This window comes from Garra rufa, chromosome 18 (assembly GCF_049309525.1).
Source record: "Garra rufa chromosome 18, GarRuf1.0, whole genome shotgun sequence".
Lineage (NCBI taxonomy): Eukaryota > Metazoa > Chordata > Actinopteri > Cypriniformes > Cyprinidae > Garra > Garra rufa.
Window position 1 is genome coordinate 23,567,226 of NC_133378.1, and position 26,800 is coordinate 23,594,025.

General features: G+C 36.6%; 1 protein-coding gene across 1 annotated transcript in view; it reads left to right on the forward strand.

Annotated features, from left to right (window-relative positions):
* LOC141290563 (agrin-like) overlaps positions 1–25,577 on the forward strand; it is a 154,789-nt gene extending 129,212 nt beyond the window's left edge. Inside the window, exons 24-33 of the mRNA XM_073822683.1 lie at positions 1,718–1,808; positions 3,036–3,200; positions 3,377–3,488; positions 7,540–7,656; positions 9,461–9,644; positions 10,105–10,192; positions 14,329–14,361; positions 17,703–17,927; positions 20,107–20,210; positions 23,100–25,577. Of these exons, the coding sequence (XP_073678784.1) occupies positions 1,718–1,808; positions 3,036–3,200; positions 3,377–3,488; positions 7,540–7,656; positions 9,461–9,644; positions 10,105–10,192; positions 14,329–14,361; positions 17,703–17,927; positions 20,107–20,210; positions 23,100–23,257 (1,277 nt within the window). The 3' untranslated portion in view covers positions 23,258–25,577. The remainder of the gene's footprint in view (positions 1–1,717; positions 1,809–3,035; positions 3,201–3,376; positions 3,489–7,539; positions 7,657–9,460; positions 9,645–10,104; positions 10,193–14,328; positions 14,362–17,702; positions 17,928–20,106; positions 20,211–23,099) is intronic.
* The last annotated feature ends 1,223 nt before the right edge of the window (positions 25,578–26,800 follow it).

Below are 26,800 nucleotides of genomic sequence, written 5' to 3' on the forward strand. Positions count from 1 at the left end.
TTTCTTATTTTGCAGACATTTTACAGATATTTAAATAGCATTTGAGCATTTGAACCTTCTGTAATAGTTGCATATGAGTCCCTCAGTTGCCCAAAATCATACAGTCATTGTTGGAAAGGGTCAGAACTAAAATAAATAACATGAATTTTGAATGATCCCTTTTATTTTGGTCAAATAATTAACATTTTGCAGATTCTGAAAGGGGGATGTAAACTTTTGACCTCAACTGTATAAGCCATTAACCAAACCCGTAAGACCTTCGTTCATCTTCAGAACAAATATTAAGAAATTTTTGATGAAATCCGAGAGCTTCCTCCCTCCATAGACAGCAATGCAACTGAAATGTTCCCAGGCCCAGAAAAGTAGTAAGGACATTGTTCAAATAGTCCATGTGACATCATTGGTTCAACCTTAATTTTACAAAGCTACGAGAATACTTTTTGTGTGCAAAGAAAACAAAATAACGTCTTTATTCAACAATTCTTCTCTTCCGCGTCACTGACGGCCGCCACTTACGAGAGTACCACGTCTTAACTGACTTCATGATTATCTTGCAATAACATTGCTGATTGTATGTATAAGCAATATTCTTTCTGTATTTTTATTAACAATATGATGTCACTAATAGTGTGCGGGTAGGTTTCATCATTCACAAGGTACCCCAGGATTTCAGTATGTCATTGCACACACATGCAAGCACCTGTTCAACCTAGAACTGTCAAACAAGAGGGGCCAAAGAGTCACCTTTTTGTCTAAGAAAGTCTCCATTAGCGAGTGATTAAAATAAATTGAGGTGAACCAGAATCAATGAGTTGAGCACATTCATCAGACGGAGTGTTTTTTTTTTTTATCGCTTGAATCAATGAGATGAGTAATTCTATCAGTCAGCTGCACATCATGATTAATGGGGAGTCAGTCAAGCAAAGTGTCCAGGGAGAGCGACTCTCTCAGATAAGAGATTGTCCAGCACCATTTGGCACTTCGGAAATGACAAAGTCGTTAACAGGAGAGCGTTCCCTTCTGGACGAGGCCGGAAGGCAAAATACATGGAGTGTGCTGAAAGGAAATTTATGTTACGTAACAGTCTAGTAAGGAAACACTCGACTCTTAGGAGTTACAATACGCTTTCGTCTCTGAAGCACTACTGGCCTAAATAATAATTAAAGAATGAATAAAAACTAATACATGATTCATCCAGTAACTGCCATTTGGATTTTTAGTTAGTGAATTGTTTTCAAAAAACCAATTGCATTTGTAATGTGGTGTATTTTAGAATAAAAAAAGTATATCTCAAAATCAATATGTAAAACAAAAAAAAGGATTGTTTAGTTCTCAGTAATTTATTAAACAACAGGCCTGTTCCTGTGCAGAAATAGAGGCCTCTCCTTTGTCACTTTCCATTTTGACTCCTCACTTCCTTGTGGTGTCTGCAAGTGTTGTGTATTCTTGTACACCAGCGAAGCTGCTGCTGTGTTAAACAATAGCTAATTAGCTTTTTAATCTCAGTCTACCATCCCAGACTGAGCATGCGCTCTTCCTGTATAATTACTGCTGGATGCATGCTGGGCTGAGTGGCAGTGCTATGTGTTGATGGGTGTGAGTGTATGTGTGGTTGGGTAAGCTATATAGTGTCACTGTCTGTTCTCATAATTGGAAGAACATCTCCAGCACATTAAGATATCTGCAAAGCATAATGGACTTTTTTCATATTTTTCAGTGTCAGACAAGGGAGGCGCTTTCATTCCTTATTTTACTGGAGATTCCTTCCTGGAGCTCAAGGGCCTTCATCTCTATGGCCAGGATCTGAGGTATTACATTACATATTGGCTGTTGTTTTTTGCATTTATTATTATGAAGGACATGTGTGTGAAATGAGACAAGGACAAAGTCCTCTCTCCACAAAAAATACTTAGTAAACACCACTGGTTTCATTATGCTTCATCTCACTTGGTTATTTAATGTTTCAAGTTCATTTAGATTTCGGACATGTTGGATTTTATTCAGAAATTACACTAGCAGTCAAAAGTTTTTGAACAGTCAAATTTTTTGTGTTTTTTAAAGAAGTCTCTTCTGCTCACCAAGGCTGCATTTATTTGATCCAAAGTACAGCAAAAACAGTACAATTTTGAAATATTTGTAGTATTTTAATTTACGTTATTCCTGTGATTTCAAAGCTGAATTTTTAGTACATAACTCCAGTCACATGATCATTCAGAACTAATTCTAATATTCTGATTTGCTGCTCAAAAAAACATGTATTATTATTATTATGTTGAAAACAGCTGAGTATAATTTTTTCAGGGTTTTTTTGATGAATAGAAGGTTCAGAAGAACAGCATTTATCTGAAATATAAATCTTTTTATCATTATAAATGTCTTTATCATCACTTTTGATCAATTTAAGGCATCCTTGCTAAATAATATTAATAATTTCTATAATTTCTTTCCCAAAGAAATTTTGAATAGTATAGTGTATAATGTTACAATTTTTTTTTTATTACAGTCTTCGGATATTTCTATTCATCAAAGAATCTTGAAAAAATTACTCAACTGTTTGAAATATTGTTAATAATAATACTAATAACAAATGTTTCTTGAACAGCAAATCAGCATATTAGAATGATTTCTGAAGGATCATTTAACATTGAAGGCTGGCACAATAATGCTGAAAATTCAGCTTTGAAATCACTGGAACAGATTACATTTTAAAATATATTCAAGTAGAAAACAGTTATTTTAAATAGTAAAAATATTTCACAATATTACTGTTCTTGCTGTATGTTGGATCACTGGATATTTTGTCTTGGTGAGCTGAAGAGATGTCTTTAAAAACATTAAAAATCTTACTGTTCAAAAACTTTTGACTAGTAGAGTATGATCAAATGTTTGAGCTGTTAACTCGGTAATTAGCTCATCCATTTCCACAAGTTTTGATGCTTATTTGCTAGCTTGTTTCTCATTACTTTTGGCGTATTTCAAGGGAAAAAAAAAGCGTATTTTATGTATCTAATTGAACTATGCTTATTTGTTCATAGGCAGAAGTTCAGCATGACTGTGGTTCTGTTGGCCAATGACTCCAAAGGCATGATCTTCTACAACGGTCAAAAAACTGACGGCAAAGGAGACTTCATCTCTCTCTCCCTGAATGATGGTATCCTGGAGTTTAGATATGACCTGGGCAAAGGGCCAGCTGTCATTAGGTAAACAGCGCTCTCTATACTTACATTCAAAATGCAATTAAAATCAAATTCATCTGCTATGTTGTGTTTAGTAGCTGTTTCTAACTAGCTTTTGGGTTATTTTTTATATTGCTATCAAGAGGGGCAAATAAACATTTCTCCAATATTTTGTGTGTGTGTGTGTGTGTGTGCAACAGGAGTAAAGAAAAAATCAAGCTGAACGAATGGAGCACAGTGAATCTGGAGAGGGCCAGCAGAAAAGGAGAGATCAGCATAAACGGCAAAGACCCCGTCAGAGGAGAAGCGCCGGTATGAAAACCCTCTTATGCTTCTTATGTTGCCGTATAAAGGCCACAAACATGACCCTTCCTTACAAGAACAAGTCAAAGTAGCTGTTTCATCCCTTGCTAAAAAGTACTGTGATGGTATTTCGATATACAGTGGAGTCCAAAAGCACAAATAGTTTTTAGGGTTTTGAAAATATTGACTGGAAATAAATAAATATTGCAGCTTAAGCACAATTTTTATGTCACTAATCAAATCATTTGTGACACTGATAGAGACTCTGTACAGACTGTCAGATGTTCTTCCATTGAAGCTCAAGATTCTCTATGAATCATCTCAAATCATCGTTTTTTACACAAACTTATGGAGTTCATACATATATTACGTATAGATTGCAAAATACAAGCATTTAAAAAAAAAAACTCTAAACTTTTAGACTCTACTGTACAACATAGTATTGAATAATTACCATATTCGCATACTATGATATTGACATGTTCGATACAACTATGGTATTATCATGGTTCATTTCAAAGAAACCATGATATTACCATGACGCTAAGTGACATTGACCAGAAAATCATGCCTTGTTTGCTGCGTTCTTTTAAGTTTAGTTGCTTTTCACGCAGGGTCTGGGTGCATGTGTGGGAAGCTTTCAAACCGTCCCTCTTTTGCGTCTCATACTTGTGGTCTTTTGTCTATGCCCTCCGTTTGCTTTTAATTGCCATGTGAAAATGACTCTGTCTGTTGTGCTACGGATTCGCACCCACTCAGATCAATCCCAGCAGCCTCTGAGCTCATGTCAAAGCCGAAGTACGACAGCAGAACAATCAGGCCGCTCTCGTACACAAATCGAGGCCATGTAATAATCTCGAAACTCTCTCATCCTCCAGTTATTCTAAATTGTGTAATTTGTGATTAGCTCGATGTAGTCTTACGCGTAGGCACTTAAGTGTGCCTTTTTTCGTCATTAAACCTTCCTACGTATGATAATTGTGTTTCATTTCAGCAGTAGAGGCAGGAAAATCTTATTAAAGCGAGAGCGTGAGAGGATGAGAAAGGAAAAAATGCGAAGAAACCAGAAGGGTCTTGTTCCAAAGGGGCCGTCTGCAGCGAAACCCCAAGAGAAATACTTTCATATTGCCTCGATGGCCTCAGCCGTTCTGCTGAACAGACTCTAAATACACGGCCGTATCACAAAGCAAATATAAATAATGCGGGTGCAGTAGTATAAAACATAGCGCAACTTTAATGCCATTTCTGATTTACTCTGAGCATTTGTTTCTGGGGCGCTGTACACACGCGTATATATTTATGTACTTGCGACCTGCATGCTAAGTGTCTTGCTTGACTTGCGCGTGTGAATATTTTATTCCTCAGGCTTACAGTGTACTGCATGCAGTTCTGTGTGTACTGACATCCTCTGTGTTTTCTACACTGGTAACATTTTTTTTCTTCCTTCCCCTGTGCTCTTTTTGTGTGCTGTCTGGATATAAGAAATCACGCAAGGTAATGACTGAAGTCTGAAATCGCTTTCTCGAATCAACATCCTCATTCCCACCAAAAGCAACTGTCCATTTCAGCTTCATTGTCCATTAGTCGAGATCTGGTAGAGGATCAAACGAAACGATGGGGAGGTTTTTTTTCTCCTCTTCAAACCATTCCATATGCTGAAAGGAACGAGGCAGAGAGAGATTTGGCTTTCACCTCAGACCAGCTGGTATGGGGGCGACAAGGAAGAGAGTTATCATTTGACCACCATTGTTTCATCACCCTTCCAACAACAATGAAATGTCTTCATTAGTCTCGCGTGGGAGGGCCATTAAACCGCCTCACTGTGGATGTAGACTGTGAAAGAAACGCTGCTGGCGTGGGAGAGAAAGGGAGTGTTATCAAAAGAAGAAAGAGATGTGAGAGGAAGAGCGCGTGGTACAGAGCTAGGAGTTGTTCTTTTGCCACATTTGTTTTTGGACCCTTCAAGGGTGTCTTACTTTTTTTTTTTGTTGTTGTTTGTTTGTTTGAGGTGGTACCAATGACAGTCTTGGCTCACTTGCTGCCCTAGGCAACATAAGACATGACCAAAGAGAAAGACATTCTATAAATAAGTGCGAGACATGATAGTCTAGTGGCAGAGTTTCTTTATAGAATCCAAGGGGATTCAGATGTTCAGATGTGTAACTTTTGAACCCAAAACTTTTTGAACTTCTGGGTTAGGGTTAGAAGTTAGATGTTCACCAGAGCTGCATTTATTTGATCGAAATACAGTAAAAACAGTAATATTGTAAGGGGTGTTTCCTCTGAGGAGACAAGGGAGGCAGTGACTCAAAATATTGGATGAGAAAAAAAATTGTACTAGAAAAATAAAACAATGCCAATATTACAAAACAGACTGCCTAAAGCGTGCAGTGGGTTTTGTGGGGGGTCATTGAGAATGAATGAGGAAAGTTACGTGACAGGAGCCAGTGCTTCCATCGTGATGATTAGACATGACTGGTTATGTTCGGCTATGATTGGTTCATGCGATAAATCCCGCCTTTTGTGTTTGTGCGCATTCCTCGATCGCGAATCAGTCTGAATGAACAATATAATGCCGTTAAATGGAAAACTAATTTAAAAAAGAAAGTAAACATCTCACAAATTTAGATATATCCATTTTGTTATGTCAAAGCAAGTCTTAAAATTGCACGAAAACATGTTCTGTAGGAGTTTTTAGTGATCAATTGAATTTATCCTTGCTGAATAAAAGTATCACTTTTGTTCTGACCCTAAACTTTAGAATGCTACTACTTATTACTTATTGGTGTTTTATTTATTTATTTCAAGGAAAACTGTATCTTTTTAAAGCAAGTGCAAGTACAAAGTGCATCTGTCTGAGTTTCTACCAATGTCTTTTAAACACCTTTTTTTTTTTTTTTTTTTTACCTACATCAATCGTGTTTCTTACTTATCGAAGATACTCATTTTTCTTGGAAATTGCATTTAAATTCTTGGCTCAGAAATCAGAGGGGGCACGTGCCAGTTTGAGTGGGCATGATGCTTCTAGAGCCCTTAGGGAAACTTCCTAAATAACACTGGCAGTTAGCTATTCACTTCACCTGCTCAATCTCAGTCTCAGCTCGTGTTGGCAGAGATCGGGAGAGTGAAAATGTCTCTCCCAGCCTGTGGCTGTCGGCGCATTGCAGCTTTGTGTCAAGACTTCTCATTGCACACGTCTCTGACCACATGAAACAGCAGCTGGGTGAAAACATTCCTGGCTATGCTGTCTTGGCCCAACCGCATGCTTGGACTGGCCTCCGGGTCCGTAGCCAGAGCTTTTCAAGCTTTCGCCCGTATCCGTACTTAGCTATTCTTCTTTTTATATCGCTGGAATGAGAGCTGGACCACACGTCAGAAATTGGCATTGCTGTTGATGTCCCGCCTTTTTTTTCCCCGGCAATTAACTCGCCTTTCCCCCAAGGCAATTATTGGCCTACATAAAATAAAGATTTTTAATTCTTTTTAAGTAGAGCCTCATGCAGAAAAATCCCACTGTAACTAAAGCGATTTTCACACAGGTTGGAGAAACGCTCATTTCATGGTCATCTGCGTTGTGAGCGATACACCAATTAGAGTTTACAGCTCAAGATTTTAAAGGTCCAAGGAACAATCAGGCATCCATTACACTCTTTCATTAAAAAGCCATCCATATCAATCGTCCTCATTTCAATCGCTTCAGCTTTCTCTCCCACTTTTTTCCTACCTCTTTTCCTCCTGTCTAATACGTTAGATTCAGAGTCATTTACCATTCAGGGAACTGAGCTTAAATCAATTATAGTTTTGTAATACAACACTCCCATTGATGTGAATAAGGATTAGGTGTAAAAGTTGCATCAATAAGCCTGCTGATGTACAGTACAGTAAACCATCCTCTCTTATGCTGATTGCTTTTTACTGCAGTTGCTCTACTAGATGACCCATAAAAATTTATAGCCATTTTGTTTGCATTAAAGGATGTGACTTTTATTAAGTTTGAAGAGCGAATAGAGGATAAGGAATGGATTGTATGGTTTCTCACACTCATTTTTGTACTCTCTAGAATCAACACACCGATCTTAATCTGAAGGAGTCGCTCTTCGTAGGAGGAGCCCCTGATTTCCGCAAAGTAGCCAGAGCTGCTGCGATCAAAGATGGCTTCAAAGGGGCCATTCAGAAGGTGAGAGCTATTATAGATGCATTAAAGTCATGAATTCCCATTTACATTTAATTTTACTTCCATCAGCTGATGTATTTTTAAAGGGAAACAGGATATTTAGTGGGAATAAACCTGAATTTACCCATTGGGAATTAAATGGATAGTAAAAAATGGATGTTACTTACCAGAATGAAGCCTAAAACACCCCCTAAATAGCTGTTTGGCTTTTGGTTAACATTGTAAGGCTTTAAAGGAATAGTTCACCCAAAAATGAAAATTACCCCATGATTTACTCATCCTCAAGCCATCCTAGGTGTATACTGTATGACTTTCTTCTTTCAGACGAATACAATCAGAGTTATATTAAAACAAAAAATGTCCTGGCTTTTCCAAGCTTTATAATGGTAGTGAATGGCTTTTTTGGAGATTTTCAAGTTCAATAAAGTGCATCCATCCATTATAAAAAGTACTCCACATGATTCACAGGGAGTTAATAAAGGCGTTCTGAAGTGAATCGATGTGTCTGTGTAAGAAATATATCTATATATTATATAGATATAAACTGTTATAGCTCTAGTTTGGTGTTTCAGGGGATGACTGGACGTAGGTGAAAGCTAGAGATTAGAGTTTATAAAGTTTTGAATAAGGATATTTTTTTTATACAAATGCATCGATTCACTTCAGAAGGCCTTTATTAACCCCCCAGAGCCGTGTGGAGTACTTTTTATGATGTGTAGTTTTTGGACTTCAAAATCTTTAATCCCATTCACTTCCAATATAAAGCTTGGACATTTTTAAATAAAACTCTGATTGTATTTGTCTGGAAGAAGAAAGTCATGTACACCTAAGATGGCTTGAGGGTGAGTAAATCATGAGGTAATTTTAATTTTTGTGTGAACTGTTCCTTTAAGGAAAAGTTTACTTCCAGAACAAAAATTTACAGATAATTTACTCACCCCCCTTGTCATCCTAGATGTTTGTGTCTTTCTTTCTTCAGGCGGTAATAAATTATGTTTCTTCAGGGAAAAAAATCTGAAATTTTCTTTGAACTTCCAAAATGCAGTTTAAATGCACCTTCAAATGATGATGTAAAATGATCCCAGCCAAGGAACAAGGGTCTTATCTAACAAAACAATCTGTCATTTTCGAAACAAATTGACAATTAATGTACTTTTTAACCTCAAACGCTCGTCTTGTCTGAGTCTGCGGGAACTTAGTTTTTTTCTGGTTTAATACGGTCAATAGAGTTAGGATATGTCGAAAAACTCCCATCTTGTTGTCTCCCCCATCTTCAAAATCTCTGCAGAAGTACTGACCCAGTGTTTACAAAGTGAACATGCAAAGTAGATCAAACGCCCTTTGCAAAAAATAGGTTAAAACAGTGATGTAGGACAATTTTGATGTTGAAAGAGAAAACAGGACGGGAGTTTTTCGATATACCCTAACTGTATTGATCCAGATTACACAGACTACAGATGTGCATCGCAGAGATGAGACAAGATGACCATTTGAGGTTAAAAAAGTATATAAATTGTCAATTTGTTTCAAAATGACCAATCGTTTTGCTAGATAAGACCCTTCTCTCTTGGCTGGGATTGTTTAGTGCCATTTGAAGCTGCATTTTGGAAGTTCAAACTTGGGGGCACCATTGAAGTAAAGAAATGTTTTCCTTACGAAACATAATTGGGTACAAATTTACAAAGCAATTACATTTTTTCATTTTTCTGCTTTAAAGTAGCAATAAGTCTAGGAACATCCATTAAAAATGAAATAGTTTTGAACTATTTCGCAAATAATTTTGACTTCAAACATCTTCTCTCCATAGATTACTCTGATGGGAACCCCAATCCTGAAAGCTGATAACGCCCTTCACTCCAGTGATGTATCCATGTATCCTTACCACCCCTGCTCTAAAGATGTTTGTGAAAACGGAGGCCGCTGCAATCCCCTGTTGGACAGCTACGAGTGTGTCTGCCGCAACGGATTCGCCGGACAGCACTGCCAGGAGAGTAAGAGTCTTATTTAATCACTTTCTTTAATGCAAAATCATATTACCCAGTAAAGCCTCTCCTCCAACTCCCTCACACTCCTTTAAGGCAAGATTTGCATACATCTTTTGCATACATCAACATGCTACTTACTTAAAAGCAAACGCTCATGGCAGCTTTAGCCAATCATATGCTTCATATGTAGATTTAGCTAAATCCACACCTCCAAACTTTCACAAATAATACTAGCCATTTGTATGCTTATCACAAACACGCATTGGCACAGTTGCAAGAAAACCCAAGAACTTTTGCTCACCTCATTAACCTTGCTGGGTCCTACTGTTGTATCTTTAACCTTAATTAAGCCACACAAGCATAGAGCCTGCGATATATCACGCTTTCCTTCTTTGTTTTAATTAAAAAGTGCTGTGTCTCACATCGATTGGTGTAATTTCACTCCGTCTTCTCTCCTCCCTTCCAGCAATATATGAGAAATCTGCTGGGGACACCGAGGCCATTGCATTTGATGGTCATACATTCATCGAATATCACAACGGAGTCACCAAAAGGTAATGTCAGTGGCCTCCCCAATGATCACGATCTGCCCTTAGCATCCTATCTCTATACTAGCAGTCAATGAGGGGTGATGACAAGCTAGATTACTCCGGCCCCATTTAAGGTCCAACACGCTTCTTCGTTTTAGCTAATGGTTTGATCTCATCAATTACCACTTCCACTGGCCTGTCTCTTTGGTTTTCCGTGAACCCAGCCTGGTTCCAATTAGCGTAGCACCCGAAGGAGTCTCATGACTCCACTGCGATGTACCACACTTATGCACTGTAATGAACCTTCCTCCACCATCGCTGGGATCTCAAAACCACACATCTCCACTACCACATATATCCTAAAGCACCATGGATGGTCATGTCTTGATAATTACTTCCTTCTTCACTTATCAGATGATTTCTCTTCCTTTGGTCGGTCTGATGTGCCAGCGGTCCAGTAAGCGCCAATTACGTCAACGTTTTCTCCGTTTCTAAAAGAACGAATTACATTTTTTAGACAAGTGTTATATATTCTATTGCAATGTCTCCATGAGTGTTGGGGAAGCTACTTCAAAAATGTATTCATTATAGTTAAATTACAGTTAAAACATCTGAAGGTTACTAACAAAGTAGTTAACTATTTGTAAAGGCCATACTTTTAAATCACTTTAAAATATAACATGTATATAAATCAGGTGATATATTTTTTCATTTTATTTACAATCAGAACAGTATGTTTCTGGCACAAAACCAATGAGCGTCCCAATTTAGGATGGACTTATTTTAATGGAATATTTGATTAGATAGTTTTCTTGAACAGAATCATAAAGGTTAACCACCCATATAATATGAATCAGTCATTTTAGTGCTACATATAAATCAGGAAATCATTTTTTAACTAGGTGAACTAATTCACATTAGAGTTAGAAAAAGAAAAATGTTACCGTCATTGCTAGTTTTCACTGACCATATAACTGAGAAATGACCATACAACCTTGTACCACTTATTTTACTAGTTTTCTGAAACGGGGTGATTCTTAACAGGTTAGTTCGCCCAAAAATAACCTTTGTTCATCTTCGGAACACAAATTAATATATTTTTAATAAAATCAGAGAGCTTTCTGCGTAGACAGCAATGCAACTACCATGTTCAAGGCCCAGAAAGGTGGTGAAGACATGGTTAAAATAATAGAAGAGATTGTTGAATACAGTCGTTATTTTTGTTTTCTTTGTGCACAAAAAGTATTCTCGTAGCTTCATAAAATTATGGTTGAACCAATCATGTCACATGGACTATTTTAACAATGTCCTTACTACCTTTCTGGGCCTTTAACGTGTCAGCAGGGTCTATGCAGGGTCAGAAAGCTCTTGAATTTCATCAAAAGTATCTTAATTTGTGTTCTGAAGATGAACAAAGGTTAGGGGTTTGGATCGACATGAGGGTGAGTAATTAATGACAGATTTTTAATTTTTGGATGAACTATCCTTAATGTAGGGCACACAGCGTCACACATATCTGTTATGTGTTGTGTGTGTGTTTGTCAACCTGTCTGTTTCTGTACAAAGTTTTTGTTGTCTTTGCTCTTGTCTGTCTTATGTGAGTGTACTTTGTTGTCTTCCTTCTGCTCTCAAGCCAACTGACCAATGAGATCCCAGAGTAAGTAACCCGGAGACGTTCTGGGATAGATTTGATTAAGCGAAACTAACATTTTATGAGACAAACCATCGACATAACCCAACATAAAGCATTCGTTATTTCCTTGTATTCCCATTTACATCACATTTTTGAAAAATACAGGGCTCATCTGTTATACATAAATATATATTTTTCCAGGAAACGTTGCATTTTTATCAGCTGCATCAGAAACCAGTTTCAGGAATGCATGCTTGGCATGAATGATGATGAGCATTGTGTTACTCCGATAGATTCCCACAGAAAACATGCATGGAAATACCTGAACTGACTTTTGAAATACATATGTATGTATCCTTGTTTAAAAGGATGTTTAAAAGAATGAAGCCCCTTTTAACTGCAAAATGTTTGCACGATAAACATCAATATTTAGTCTGTATTTACAACTGGGTTTAAATGGCATTTTGCCACCCCATTAGGGAAATGTTCAATCTGTTATAGTGTTCCTTTTAGTGATTCTTATTTTAAATTATTTGTTTCCTTCTGAATGTAATTAAGTGTCTAAGTGGCTGCACTGAGCCCTTAAAAAGCTGGCAGCTTGATTAAATGGAATTATGTTATGTATTATGCTCATGAAAAGTTCCTGCCCGGCTTTTAAGCCACGTCACTTTGTTTGTCAAATCGCTCCCAGTGATTTCTAATAATTGTGCCCAAGGATGAAAGCAAAAGTGGCACATTAATCAAGGATTTGTCTCTCAGAAAACTGGACGCAATTAAAGAGGCTCCGTCCAGTAGAGAAAGTGAGCCACCGCTGGCATCAATAACGGTTAGAGACAAGGCCCTCTTCATTGACTTTCACTCTTCTTGGGGTTTAATGCGTGTCACTTCCTGTACAAATGAAGTGCCAGATTAAAATTAATCTCAACCAAGAAGGCTGACCAGCCCTTCAGAATGAGTGTCATCAATTTAGCTTGATCTGGTTTTGAACAAAGCCCTTAAAGTTAATGAATTCCTCAGAGGACGTCGGCATAGTGGCGCCGCATCTGTCGGAGTAGACTCATATTTCTGTTAGTGTTTACTGTGCTCTTCATCTGTCTTTATTCTCTTTCTTTAGCGCGGCAGCCTTGGATCAATTTACCCATTTTTACCATTTAAGTGCCCTGTTCTTAAATGCCTTTTTTATATAATTAGTCTTTGGACAAAAAGAAGTGTCTTGTATTTAGCTTATCCATAACCTAGTGAGCTACCTCTCTGCCTTCTTAGGAAGCAGAATAGCTCTCATTGAGAGACTACACTTTAAAAATAAGCATGATTTTAAAATACTACAGTAAAAACCTGTTAATTGGTTAACAGTACCAGAACACACTGTATTTCCTAATAGTATCCTATAGTAACTCACTGATTATCACTGTAGTTAATACATTATGATATAGTATACATTAATAAAGTCTAGTATATACTATAATATTCTACAGTTCTTAATTTAAATACAGCTACAAACTCACTATAGTTAATACTACAGTATGATGTAGTATACAAGAAGTAAATACTGTAATACTGTATAATACAGTGTACTACAATTTACTACAGTCCACTATAGTAAATAATAAAGTTTAAAACAGTATTTACTACAGTTTATGAACTCATTATAATCAATACTATGATGTATGATGTAGTATAAGTTACTCGAAGTTGATTTCAATTTTCAGAGTTTAGCATGTTGCTAAGCTAACCACACACTGCTAGCATAACAGCATAAAACACAGCACACTCAAATATTGGGTAAAATATAATTTTTTCCGATAGTTTTCAGTCTCGCTTTGACTATCATTTTGAGTTCTGTGCTCTGAATACATATGATCCTGATATTTTACCCCTACGAAAATTGACCATGTTTTTATTATAGTAAAAGTACAGTAACCATTTTTTGTGTGTATTTATTATCATTTGTATAACCACAGTTTTACTACAAATACTAGTCAAATACTGGTTAGTCTATGGTTAATTTAGCAAAACCATGGTTAATTTGTGGTTACCATGGTTTAACTATAGTTTTGGTTTTATTTGTAGTAAAACCGTGGTTCATTTTCGTAAGGGTAATTCAATTAATTGGTCCTATTATGCCTTAATATGCTTGCTCCATAGGCAGCTCACTAGGTTTTGGAATTTGATCGAAAGTGACCAGTCTTTCAAACATATACTCACTTAGTTGCTCTTTTTCTCGCTTTCTTGCTTTCTTGACTGGTTGAGAATGATGGAATTGTTGATAAATTGCAGTAACTCAGCCATGTGACAGCTCAGAACAATAAAACAGCATGCCAGTACCAGTGGTACTGCCGATACAGTCTTCTAGTGTTATTTCTTTGCCTATGCTGGCATAACAACTGAAAGACTAGAATAATTTAGTGAGGTCACTCCAGTTTCTTGGCGCAGGTCTTCTTGTCTGTATGTTATGCGATTCCTGTTCTTCCCCTCCACCCTTTTGCGCTTATTGCATGCCTATCATTTCTTCCCTTGCTCCTCTAAGCCCTGAGTCACTGGAGAACCCATCTGACCAGAGGTGAGTCCCCTCTGCCTGAACTGTTTCCAATGGCATGCCGTCCTCCCACACTCAGCCACCTGCACAGGCCAAAGGCCAGGGCTTTTGTCAGGTAGCACGACATAGCTTGCACTCTGAAATTGTCTCAAACATGTTTATTTGTCTAATACACAAGCCTAGACAGAATATGTCAAGTGAAAGTTGATGAATTCTGAAGAATGGAGTTTAATACGCGACATGCTCCATCATTTTGAGTTGTAAGTTGCTGTGAAGATTATGTTTAAAGGGAACATTTAATGTAAATAATGTATCTTACTGAAATAGGTAGTAGAAACCCCATGAAAGATTTACTTTAAAAAAAATCACATCATTTTATACATAGCTTTGGCTATGGGGGCGCCCCATACTGGTGCTGCCTGTTGCTTTTTTTACCACATTTTTTACCACAACTCTGAAAATAAAATACTGATACCACAGATACTGAAAGAGTTTAGAGGTGGCGATGGATATAATAGGCTTAAACCAAAAGCTTTACCATCGATTTTCCCCACAAGGAGTCTAAGATATTAAGTGAAATCAGCGCTGAGAAACTACTTCAGTGGCTGTGGCGTCATGACAAGCGTCGACATGTTTACATCCTTCCGGGATGGCATCTAGTGTTTCTTGTCTCTGCCATTTGTAAGCTCTTTCAGTAGCTGTGGTCTACTAAAAGCCTCAAAGGCATCAGGGCTGAAGTTGAAAGAACAAAAACGCGGGTATTCAGAAAGTTTTATTCGTCCACAGGCATCTTCCCATTCTTTTCTCCTCTTTTTATCGGTAAGAAAAACAGTGAAGTCTTGGGTCGCTTCTCTTGTTGCCCTTCGACTGAAAATTACAACTAAAAGGAGCACAATGTGGCATCATATCAGTATTTTTATTTTCCGAGTTGTGTTGCGGTAAAAATAGCAACAGGTAGTGCCAGTAGCTCACCAAGTGCAACCATTTTACAAAATAATGGCTCCCCATAATCCAAAATATGTAGAAAACTATGTGGATTTTTTTAAATAACAAATATTTCATGGGTTTTCTACTACATATTATTGTAAGAGACATCATTCACGTTATATTAAGCCATAAAAGTCTTAATATCCAGGGTTCCCTTTAAAAACTTAAAATTCTAACTAAAAAAGGAGTAGTTTTCTGCAGAAATATTAAGCAATACAACCCAAAATGATGGAGCAGATTATATATGTGACCCAGGACCACAAAACCATTCATAAGGGTCATTTTTATTGAGATTTATACATTATCTGAAAGTTGAAAATTGATGTATTGTTTGTTAGGATAGGACAATATTTGGCCAAGATATAACTATTTGAAAATCTGAAATCTAAGGGTGCAAAAAAACGGAATACTAAGAAACTCGCCTTTAAAGTTGTCCAAATGAAGTTCTTAGCAATGCATATTAATCAAAAATTAAGTTTTGATATATTTATGGTAGGAAATTGACAAAATATCTTAATGGAACATGATCTTTACCTAATATCCTAATCATTTTTGGCATAAAAGAAAAAGTGATAATTTTGACATTTGCAATGTATTTTTGGCTATTGCTACAAATATACCTGTGCTACTTGAGACTGGTTTTGTGGTGCAGGGTCACATATGATAACATATTAAGCAAAACAAAGGTGCTTATACAAAAAAAAACATCTAGCTGAAGTTCTGTGATTGCAGATTCTTCAGACCTGCGAAGACGTTAGAAACATGTACAGTATTTAATAACTATTCCCATGTGAGCCACTGCCCCCTATGGGTGGACAGCCTAAACCACTCTTAAAATCTAATCACTTTAATTATGAAAAAAAATGACGCACTTCTTTTATGCAAGCTGCTGCTCTCAAGATTTTTTAAAAAGCAAAATACTCAAAGAAGATCTGTTTCTTTATAAAAGAAATCCAGCTTTAATGGGTTGAGCCCTACTTCTCTTTAGAATGTTCTAGATGCTTGAGATCTAATGGGACGTGAGCAATAACGAACTCAGCGGAGTGGTGTGTAATCACAGTTAGCTGCCCTGATGCCGAAGCTCTGGCCTGGGGCCGTGCAAAGGGAAGGCCTGTGCTGTGGAAAGAGTCCAGTCAGCACATTACACGTGTCTCATCGGGAAAGAATTCAATTACAGCGAATAATTATTCAGCTTTACGCCGTCACAGGCTCATCAACAGCATTAGCATAATGAAATTCAGGCTTTTTAATCAGACGAATTAAGATACGTTATTTCCAATTCTCAAGTCGGAAGTAGAGCGGCTAATATTGTGATTTCAAATTTGACTTGTCAGTCGGGCAGAGTATGCCCGTCGTGCCAGTATTGCTCGACTGGACTCTTTCTAGCTTCAATTCTCGAATCAAAATGCACATGTGGCTTATTTATCCACCCAGTCTTCACGTTGAAAGGAAACACAAATACTGTACAAACAAACTCACAAATAAACACCATCGGTGATATCACAGTTTGCACACCCCTGGAGAAAGTGTTTCCACTCGCCACGTTTTGGTGCGAACTTGTGAGCGCAATCACCATCTGCTTTCTTTTCTTCTCTGTATCGTGTCCGTTGTCTTGTTCCTCTCCATTTTGTCTTTGTCTCGTCTGTGTCTTTATTCATGTTGTTGTCACTTGTCTTACTCCTGTTTACACGTTACCTGATGTAGCAAACAAGCCCCCACACACTTGCTATTCTGTCTCACAAACGCACTCGCTTTTTCAAATAATGGCTCTCTTGATGCCACAACTGCAGATGCACCACTGAGAACAAAGGAATTGTATAAAAATAGCTGAGTTTTTTTTCTCGTGGCATATCTTGCAAAGGGGGCAGAACACGAGGTGTGTCGGATTTAATCGGATCCCCGATGACCTGAACAATAGCTCGCTCAGAGTGACACCGTCCTCCCTGAGGATGGACAGATGTCACCTTCTCTGTACCTTACAAGGGAGGGCTGCATCCAGGGAACCAGATCAAAACACACATCAGACGGCAGCTGATATGGGCATCCTTCCTTAGCGCTCCCTGCGCAGGAAGAGAAAATCTAGAACTTGAAGGCAAAATAGGAAGTGTTAACTTGGAGATAACCTAAAGTGTGTCACATACGCATGTGTTCGAAAGCCCCTTCCCCCATCAGCGTGGCCTAGTTTACCTAGTTTCATAGAGACTGCTCATTAGTTTATCAAACCCTCGCTGGGTTTTAACTCTATCAGAGTTCGTTTTCACTCATCACTTGTTAAAACAGCAGGTAAGTCAGGGCGTCACGCACGTCCTGTGGTTTACACGGCATCTCCGAAACAGCAATGGATTTGTGATAGCATTTCCTGTCTCTCTTTGATCTAGTGAGAAGGCCCTGCTGGTGAATAAATTTGAACTGAGCATCAGGACTGAGGCTACTCACGGTCTGATTTTGTGGAGCGGCAAGGGAGTGGAGCGCTCTGACTACATCGCCCTCGCCATCGTGGACGGTCGTGTGCAGATGACCTACGACCTTGGCTCCAAGCCTGTGGTGCTGCGCTCCTCTGTACGGGTCAACACCAACCGCTGGATACGAATCAAGGCCAGCAGGTAAAACACTGACAGTTATTCCATCATTGCCTCAGGTTTAACCTAGAGTCGTTGCAGATGTTTAAAGGACTCCACCGTAAGGAATTGTCCTGCTGGGCCTTTCAAACCAGTAGTTCAGATTTCTACATACCCTGCCAACAACTTTATTGGCCCCCAATAACAATTATATATTTTAAATAAAAATAAAAAAATGGGGGACAGTAAAATTTTTAAAGAGGTTTCTTATGCTCATCAAGGCTGCATTTATTTGATCAAAATCCAGAAAAAAAAAACAATAATATTGTGAAATATTATTTCATTGTAAAACAACTGTTTTCTAACTGTTTTAATACTGTAAAGTTGCTTTGACACAACCTGTATTGTTAAAAGCGCTTTAGAAATAAAGGTGACTATGTTAATATATTTTAAATTGTAATTTATTCCTGTGATCCAAAGCTGAATTTTCAGCATCATTACTCCAGTCTTCAGTGTCACATGATCCTTCAGAAATCATTATAATATGCTGATTTATTATCAATGTTAAAAACGGTTGTGCTGCTTAATATTTTGTTGGAACCTGTGATATTTTTTTTTCCAGGATTCTTTAATAAATAACAAGTTAAAAAGAACAGCATTTAGTAACAATATAAACTACCATTTAAAGGTTTGTGGTCACTATATTTTTATTCTTTCTTTTATTCTTTTTGAAAGTTAATACTTTCATTCACCATAGGTGTGTTAAATTGATAAAAAGTGATAACTTATATTGTTAGAAAAGATTTTTATTTTGAATAAATGCTCTTTTTTACTTTTTATTCATCAAAGAATCCTGAAAAAAGAACCACAGGCTCCTCAAAAAAAAAAAACCAACAAAAAAAAAAAAACAGTACATTTCTGAAGGATCATATGACACTGAAGAGTAATGGCTGATGAAAATTTAGTATTACAGGAATAAATTATATTTTAAAGTATATTAAAATAGAAAACCGTTATTTTAAACTGTAACAATAATTCACAATATTTTTTTCTTTTTTTTTTTTTGAGTAAATGCAGCCTTAATGAGCATAAGATAAATATATATTTTATATATATATATATATATATATATATATATATATATATAATTGTCCATGTATAAATGCATGTTCAAACTCTTTTTATTTATTATTTAATATTTATTATATAACTATTTTAAAAACTATACAGTACCATTAAAATAAAAAATAAAAAATTGGTGTTGGTAGAACATTGTAATGTTTTTTTTATTCTCACTAGGGCTGTGTTTACAGTAAAATACAGTAAAAAAATTTAAATAACTGTTTTCTTCTTTAATATATTTGAAATTGAAAACAATTTCTGTTTAATATATTTGTAGAAACTGCGATACATTTTCAGGATGCTTTTATAAACAGAAAGTTAAAAAACAGCATTTTTTAGAAATAGAAATCTTTATGCAACATTACAGATGTCTTTTCTGTCACTTTTGATCAATTTAATGTATCTTTACTGAGTAAAAGTATTAATTCCTTTTTTTTTTTAATTATACTGACCCCTTACTTTTAAATAGTAGTGTATACTTACTTTTCTTTGGCTAAAAATTCAGCTTGGTAAATGCTGCAATTTTCAACCAGTTCTTAATGACACCACAGTACACTAAAACCTCATTTATAAACAGTCATTTTACTTCGCAGACATGTTAATGCAAGGCATAAAATTGTAAAGTTTTATTGGCTTTCCCAGAACTCTCTTACACTGACCCTGGAACAGCTGGCCATTCTTATTATTCAACCCTTATTTATATAAGACACAGTTTGCCATAAAACTGTTTGCTAGTAATGACAGACATTTATATTTACCGCCGTTTTGCCATAGAAATGTTTACCAGCAGTGGCAGTCATTCATATTTGCCTCAGGCGTGCCATAGAGGTTTTTGCCAGTAATGACAGACAATTATATTTGCCACAAATTTGCTATAGACATTTCCCACAAGTGGCATGTTGTCCAAAGCTCGCTGCATGTTTACCACCAGCAGTGAAAAGCCACAATATTCTTTTTTCCTCATCACTACAATTTCATTTGCTGCAAATTTAGTACATATTAACCTCAAGTTTGCCAGAAAGCCAGTGAGGCCAAATCAAATTTTCTATGTTAATGCTGAGCTGTGACTCACTCTCTTCCCCTACTTCTCTACTCTCCACAGAGCGCTCAGAGACGGCTCGCTGCAGGTTGGTAATGAGGCAGCTGTCACTGGGTCATCACCCTTGGCTGCCACACAGCTGGACACAGACGGCGCTCTCTGGTTGGGTAAGTCTATCTTACGCCGCTTTGCTCAATCGTAGCTCATTTACAAACCGAATACGTACACCTGCTCCGACACACCAAATATCAACAGTCCCCACTTAGCTTGTAACATCTAATTGGATCTTCCCCCACAGTGAGTGCTTTTGAAGAGCCTAGTCGCTTGTTACCCCTGAGCGTCACTCAAAACATTCATGTTAAGACATAATATTACCTTATTATGTTTAATTAATAATTCCACGATGAGTCTTTCCTATAGGGTGTTTTAAAAACTCTAAAGTCTCTCTAAAGTGTTTGCATTCTCTTTCTCTTTTGACTAAGATTAAAAAGGCTGCAAAATCTTAAAGTTGCGGAAGGTATTTCAGCACAGGCCAGTCAGTAAAACAGGTGCTGTGGATGCCCGGTGGCTAGAATACATTATCCTCAGACAGCCTGAACATCAAGAGCACCCTCCGAAAATCCCTTCTTTCAAATGTCATTATTTATTTACTTATTCAGATGTAATTCACTTGAAATTAGCCCTGTCAATCCTTCCGTAGCAAAGCATACAATCCGATTAAAGGGGAAACACGCGGGGAGATGAAATGAAGAGAGAATTTGGGGAAACGTGAGCGAGTTACAACAGGGGGGAGACGTTTTTCAACGTGCTCAAAGAGCAGGAGACGAAGCTGGATTTTCGACAGTGTCAGGTCCCTGTGGGAGGCGAGCGTAACTCTCTTTCGGAAAGCTGTCAGGGAACGTCCCCAGAGCCTGGCCTCCCAAAAACACTGTTTGATCTTCTCACCTGTTTCTGAGAGTTGTGTCTCTATCTTACTTCATTCTGACACCCCCACGTTACACCTTCCGTGTCTCAGGCGTGATTAAGTTTTTAGCAGTTTTCTACACAGGGTTTCCATAAGCCACAAAGTGGCCTTTAATAATATATAGCACTGTAGCTTGCCTGTGTGGAGGGTAATATCTCAGGTTACACGGAAACGTGCATTTATGCTATTGGTCAGTGACATATATTGGATGATTTCCCCATGGTAAAAAAGACAAAGTTGTTGTAATTGTACAATTTTGTATTGTTCTTTGCGTTCATGTTGGTTTTGAAAACAGTTTATGTAATTTGAAAGAAAAATGTTAATTTAGTGGCTCTTAAAATTTTATAGGGAGTAAGAAACAAGTAAAAGGTAAAATACTTTCCTTACACCATAAAAGCAGCTGAGTATACGCTATATCTTTAAAAATTGAGATTAAAAGCATTACTTACAAATATCATAAATTATTCATTCAAAAGAAAAAAATATACACACTACTAGTCAAAAGTTTTTGAACAGTAACATTTTAAAGAAGTCTTTTCTGCGCACCAAGCCTGCATTTATTTGATCCAAAGTACAGCAAAAACAGTACAATGTTTAAATATTTGTACTATTTAAAATACTGTTCACTAATAGATTTTAAAATGTAATTTATTCCTTTAAGCAAAGCTACATTTTCAACATCATTACTCCATTCTTCAGTGTTTTTTTTTAATTATTATCAATATTTGAGTTGAGTATTTTTTTCAGGATTTTTTGATAAATAGAAAGATCCAAAGATCAGCATTTATCTGAAATAAAAAGCTTTTGAAATATTATACACTATACCATTCAAAAGCTTCGAGTCAGTATATTTTTTGGGGAGGTGGGAAGGGAGGAATTCTAAAAATTAGTACTTTTATTTAGCAAGGGCGCTTTAAATTGATCAGAAGTGATAATGAAGACATTTATTATGTTACAAAATATTTATATTTGAGATAAATGCTGTTCTTCTGAACTTTCTATTCATCAAAGAAACCTGACAAAATCTACTCAGCTGTTTTCAACATAATAGATGTTTTTGAGCAGCAAATCAGAATATTAAAATGATTTCTGAAGGATCATGTGACTGGAGTAATGATGCTAAAAATTAAGTTTTGGAAAATATCATAGGAAAATATATCAGTTTAAAATATATTCACATGGAAAACAGATATTTTAAATATGTGAAAATTTGTTGTTGCTGTACTTTGGATCAAATGAATGCAGGCTTGGTGAGCAAAAGACACATCTTTAAAAAAAACATTAAAAATCATACTGTTCAAAAATCTTTGAATGGTAGTGTGTGTGTGTGTGTGTGTGTGTGTGTGTGTGTGTGTGTGTGTGTGTGTGTGTGTGTGTGTGTGTGTGTGTATGAACCTGTGATCAAAAAAAATTAAAAAGAACAGCATTTATTTAAGATAGAAAGGTTTTCTAGCAATATGCACTACTGTTTAAAAGTTTGGGATCGTCAGTAAATCTTTATTCTTTCTTTTTTTTTTTTTAAGAAATGAATACATTACCAAGGATGTGGTAAATAAATAAAAAGTGATAGCACAGATTTAAATTGTTAGAAAAAATTTATATTTTGAACAAATGCTGTTTTGTTTTTTCAACTTGTTATTCATCAAAGAATTCTGGAGAAAAAAAATATTTAGCAACACAACTGTTTCCAACACTGATCATTCTAATAATAAATCAGCATATTAGAATGATTTCTGAAGGATAATGTGACACTTGAAAATTAAGCTTTGCATCACAGGAATAAATTCTATTTTAAAGTATATAAAAATAAAAACCATTTTATATTGTAATAACATTTTGCAATATTACAGTTTTTTTTCTGTACTTTTTGATCAAATAAGTCTTACTGATCCCAAAAAAGAAGAAAGAGCATCATAAAATGTGATAGCATGCATTTCTGATAATTGTAAAACTGAATGGCTTTTTATACCAGTTTCATGCAGTCCACTTGTGATTGAATCACTTGAAAATGCTTATTATTATATGAATATGAAGTGCTGTGCAATATATCGTGTACACTTTATCTGATCTCATCCATTCCTCTCGTCTTCAGGTGGTCTGGAGGAGCTATCCGTAGCTCGTCGGTTGCCCAAGGCTTACAGCACAGGCTTTGTCGGCTGCGTGAAAGACGTGATAGTCGACGGGGTGGAACTACATCTGGTGGAGGACGCCTTAAACAGTCCCAAAATATTACACTGTTCTGCCAAATAGTCTGGCACCACGTTCCTCCCAACACCATGTCTACTGCTGTAATTATTTTTCTATTTTTTGTATACTTTTCTTTGCCTTTTATATCGGAAAAAAATTACATCGTTTTAATTATAATTTTGTTTTTTGGTTCGTTTTTTTTCCTCCCCCATCCATAATCCTCTCACCACTCAGCGAATATGGTGTCACAAGACAAAACTTCATATTACAGTACATCTGTCCTGTTTCTATGACAAACACCAGAACATCTATTTGCTCGTTACTTGAACAGTGGCAGATGAGGTTGTGTCGTCTGGATTGCCTTCTCTCGGTGCCATAGCTTGCTGTCCAGCATTCACCTTACATTCCTCTGAGCTGTCGCTGTGGTCCATTACTACATTTCTAAAGGTCTAAAAAAATGACTTTCCGCTTTCTCGACACGACAGCAACTGTTAAATACACTGAGCAAGACTATGTACCATCTTTTTCATTTATGATACCACTAACAAGGGCGAAAGCTTCAAACTTGGAGCTTTTGAATCCCGAACTGATAGTAGCTGACGTAACATTTAGCATTCCTCAAAATTCACCATTGTTTTTTTTTTTTTGTTTTTTTGTTTTTGTTTTGTCATGCAAACATCGACCTGTGAGATGTAATAAACCGTAACGAAATACATGAGACTGTGAATTTTGAAGATGCTATTTTTTTGTTGCAATCATTCGTCTCATGTGTTGTGCATATCTAAAGAGCAATTACATATATATAAATATACTATATGACCACTTGTTGCATGCATCTTTTTAAGTGTTGAGTTGATTTTGCCTTGGTTTTCTTGATCTTCATCATTCCATTCAGGGCAGAAATGTAGCTGACTACATTGCAATCTTGACATCTGATCATTGTTGGGAGATATTGAAATTTTTTATATATATATATAGATATATATATCTGTCAATCTGGACTTGTGTGTGCGTGTTGGAAAAAAAACGGTTGTTGCAACAACTCAACGTTGGGAGGCGCTGTAACACAGGAAGAGATGAGAGACTCAAAACACATCAGGTGGACAAAAAAACAGCATTGACATTCTTGGCATGTTCCGTCATCGAACAAAAATCTTGTATTCACTGCATTTTTTTTCCTATCGTATATCAACTGAAAATGTCGCTTTAAAATGCTGCCAACACTTGCTATAAAAAAGGGATGATGTATGTAGACCCCTTGCATCCTATGACTGTGGCCCCCTTAACAGCTGTTCATGTTCAACGGTAACCAGTGAAAATAGTAATGCATGGATTTGTCAAGTCAAAATGGTTTTTGTAACCTGTTCCAAGACAAATGCAATGCTGTGGTGCTGTTTCGGTGTTAGAAATATAAGTTTGATACCAGATGCTTTGCAATATTCCATATCAAATATGCCTGTTCAGGGTGAAATGATTATTTTTTTGTATTTTACTTTCTTTTTTTTTAACAAACCCTGGAACGTCCAAGATCATAATCGTTATCATGTACAGCCCTGTGATTTTTTTCAAGTGTAAATTTGTTGCTGAGGTTTTGTTTTAGTATTATACACTGGAAGCGAGTCTGACTTGTCTACACACGGCGTATCCTGAATGCGAAAATCGATCATTTATGTGTCTAGGGTTGGATCGGCCTAGTGTTCCAGACTGAGACCGGGAGCCCTTCGTTACTGCACGAGCTGTATGGACCATCCACTCTTTTTTAGTACAGCACCCTCACCTTCACTTTTCCAGCAGACTGGATTTTCGATCGCTTTTATATTAATGGGAGTTCTTTTTTGACATCCTCCTCTGGTAGCTTTGCTCTCAAGGGACGAGGCTCATGGTGAAAAGCGCCATGGAAATCTGCTGTGTGAATGGAAACTGAGAAATGCCTTAAAATCATTTCACCATTCATGGGTGACAAAAGTTCATGTCCATATTGTTCTGTGCTCTCACCTTAGCCAGTATATAAGCCTCATTCCCATCATGTAAATTAATTCATAAATGTTCATAATTATATTAATAATGCTTATGAGAATTTCCAGAAGGCCTCGATAATAGTGGTTCTGGACTCTACAAAAATACTATTTACTGTACAAATACTATTTTCAGTATCTTATTTATGTCTTAAAAGAATTCTCAGTCTGGCATTTGTACACTACTTTTGATTGATTGATTGATTGATTGATTGATTGATTGATTGATTGATTGATTGATTGATTGATTGATTGATTGAGCTAGATCTGATGGGCAGTGCACAGAATGAGAGGCATGACGTTACCATTACTAACTTTGTTACTTGTGTCTTGTGTTCCAACCACCATAAAATAAAATGTAAAACAAACTGACATGATTTTCTGTAACATTTACTCCTGATAATGTCTGTGAATAAATCCCTCCAGTTCCCAAATTGTCTAATCCAGAGTCTCCCTAGTGTTATATTATATTAGATCAAAAGTTAGGAATTGGTACGGTTGTTTTTTGTTTTTGAAATAACCAAGTAGGCACCCGACGTCAATATAATGTCAGGTTGACGGACCAGACATCAGACAGATTTGCATTTTGGTCGAGAATGAAAATTGCTTTGACGTCAATTTGACGTTGACTTAGCGTTGGATTTTGGTTGCACAATCTAAAAACAACAAAACATCATCAATCAGTATTAGACATCAAATTAATGTTGACATGAGACATTGATTTGACAGAATTTTGGTAACCCAACATCGCAACTGACGTCTAACCAAAATATGAACATCTTTTAACATTTTGTGGCTGCTGGAAAGTCTCTTTTTGAAAGAAGTCTCATGCTGCATAATTTAATTTATGTTAAAAAAAAAAAAGACAGTAAAAACATACACCATTGTGAAATATTACAATTTAAGATAACTGCTTTCTCTTTTAATACATTTTCGATTAAAATTTGTTTCTGTGATAAAAAAAAAAAATATATATATATATATATATATATATATATCACTCTGGACAACAAAACCAGTCTTAAGTAGCACGGGTATATTTGAAGCAATAGCCAACAATACATTATAAGGTATAGATATTATGTAAAGATCATGTTCCATGAAGATATTTTGTATTTCCTACCATAAATATATCAAAACTTATTTTTTTTGATTAGTAATATGCATTGCTAAGAACTTCATTTGGACTTTTACAGGCGATTTTTTGTACCCTCAGATTCCAGATTTTTAAATATTTGTATCTCAGCCAAATATTGTCCTATACTAACAAACCATAGATCAATGGAAATGTACTAAAAATGTACCTTATGACTGGTTCCCTTCCGGGAACTCTACACTGCGTCCTGAAACGCTGTGGGGAACGCCATTGGCGGGCCGCACTCTGAGTCATGTCCAACGTCCAATGAGAAACGGGAGTGACGTCACAGGCGCGGTGACGTCATCGACCAGGAAGTATAAAAGCACGTGCGTTTGAAGCTGGCGTCAGCTTTTGTCATTCAGCGAGAGCGCTCTGTGTTATTGTCTGTCTGATTCGCATTCTGCTGTTTTTCAGTGCCAATTGCACTACTTTTATTTGAGCAGAAATGCCAGG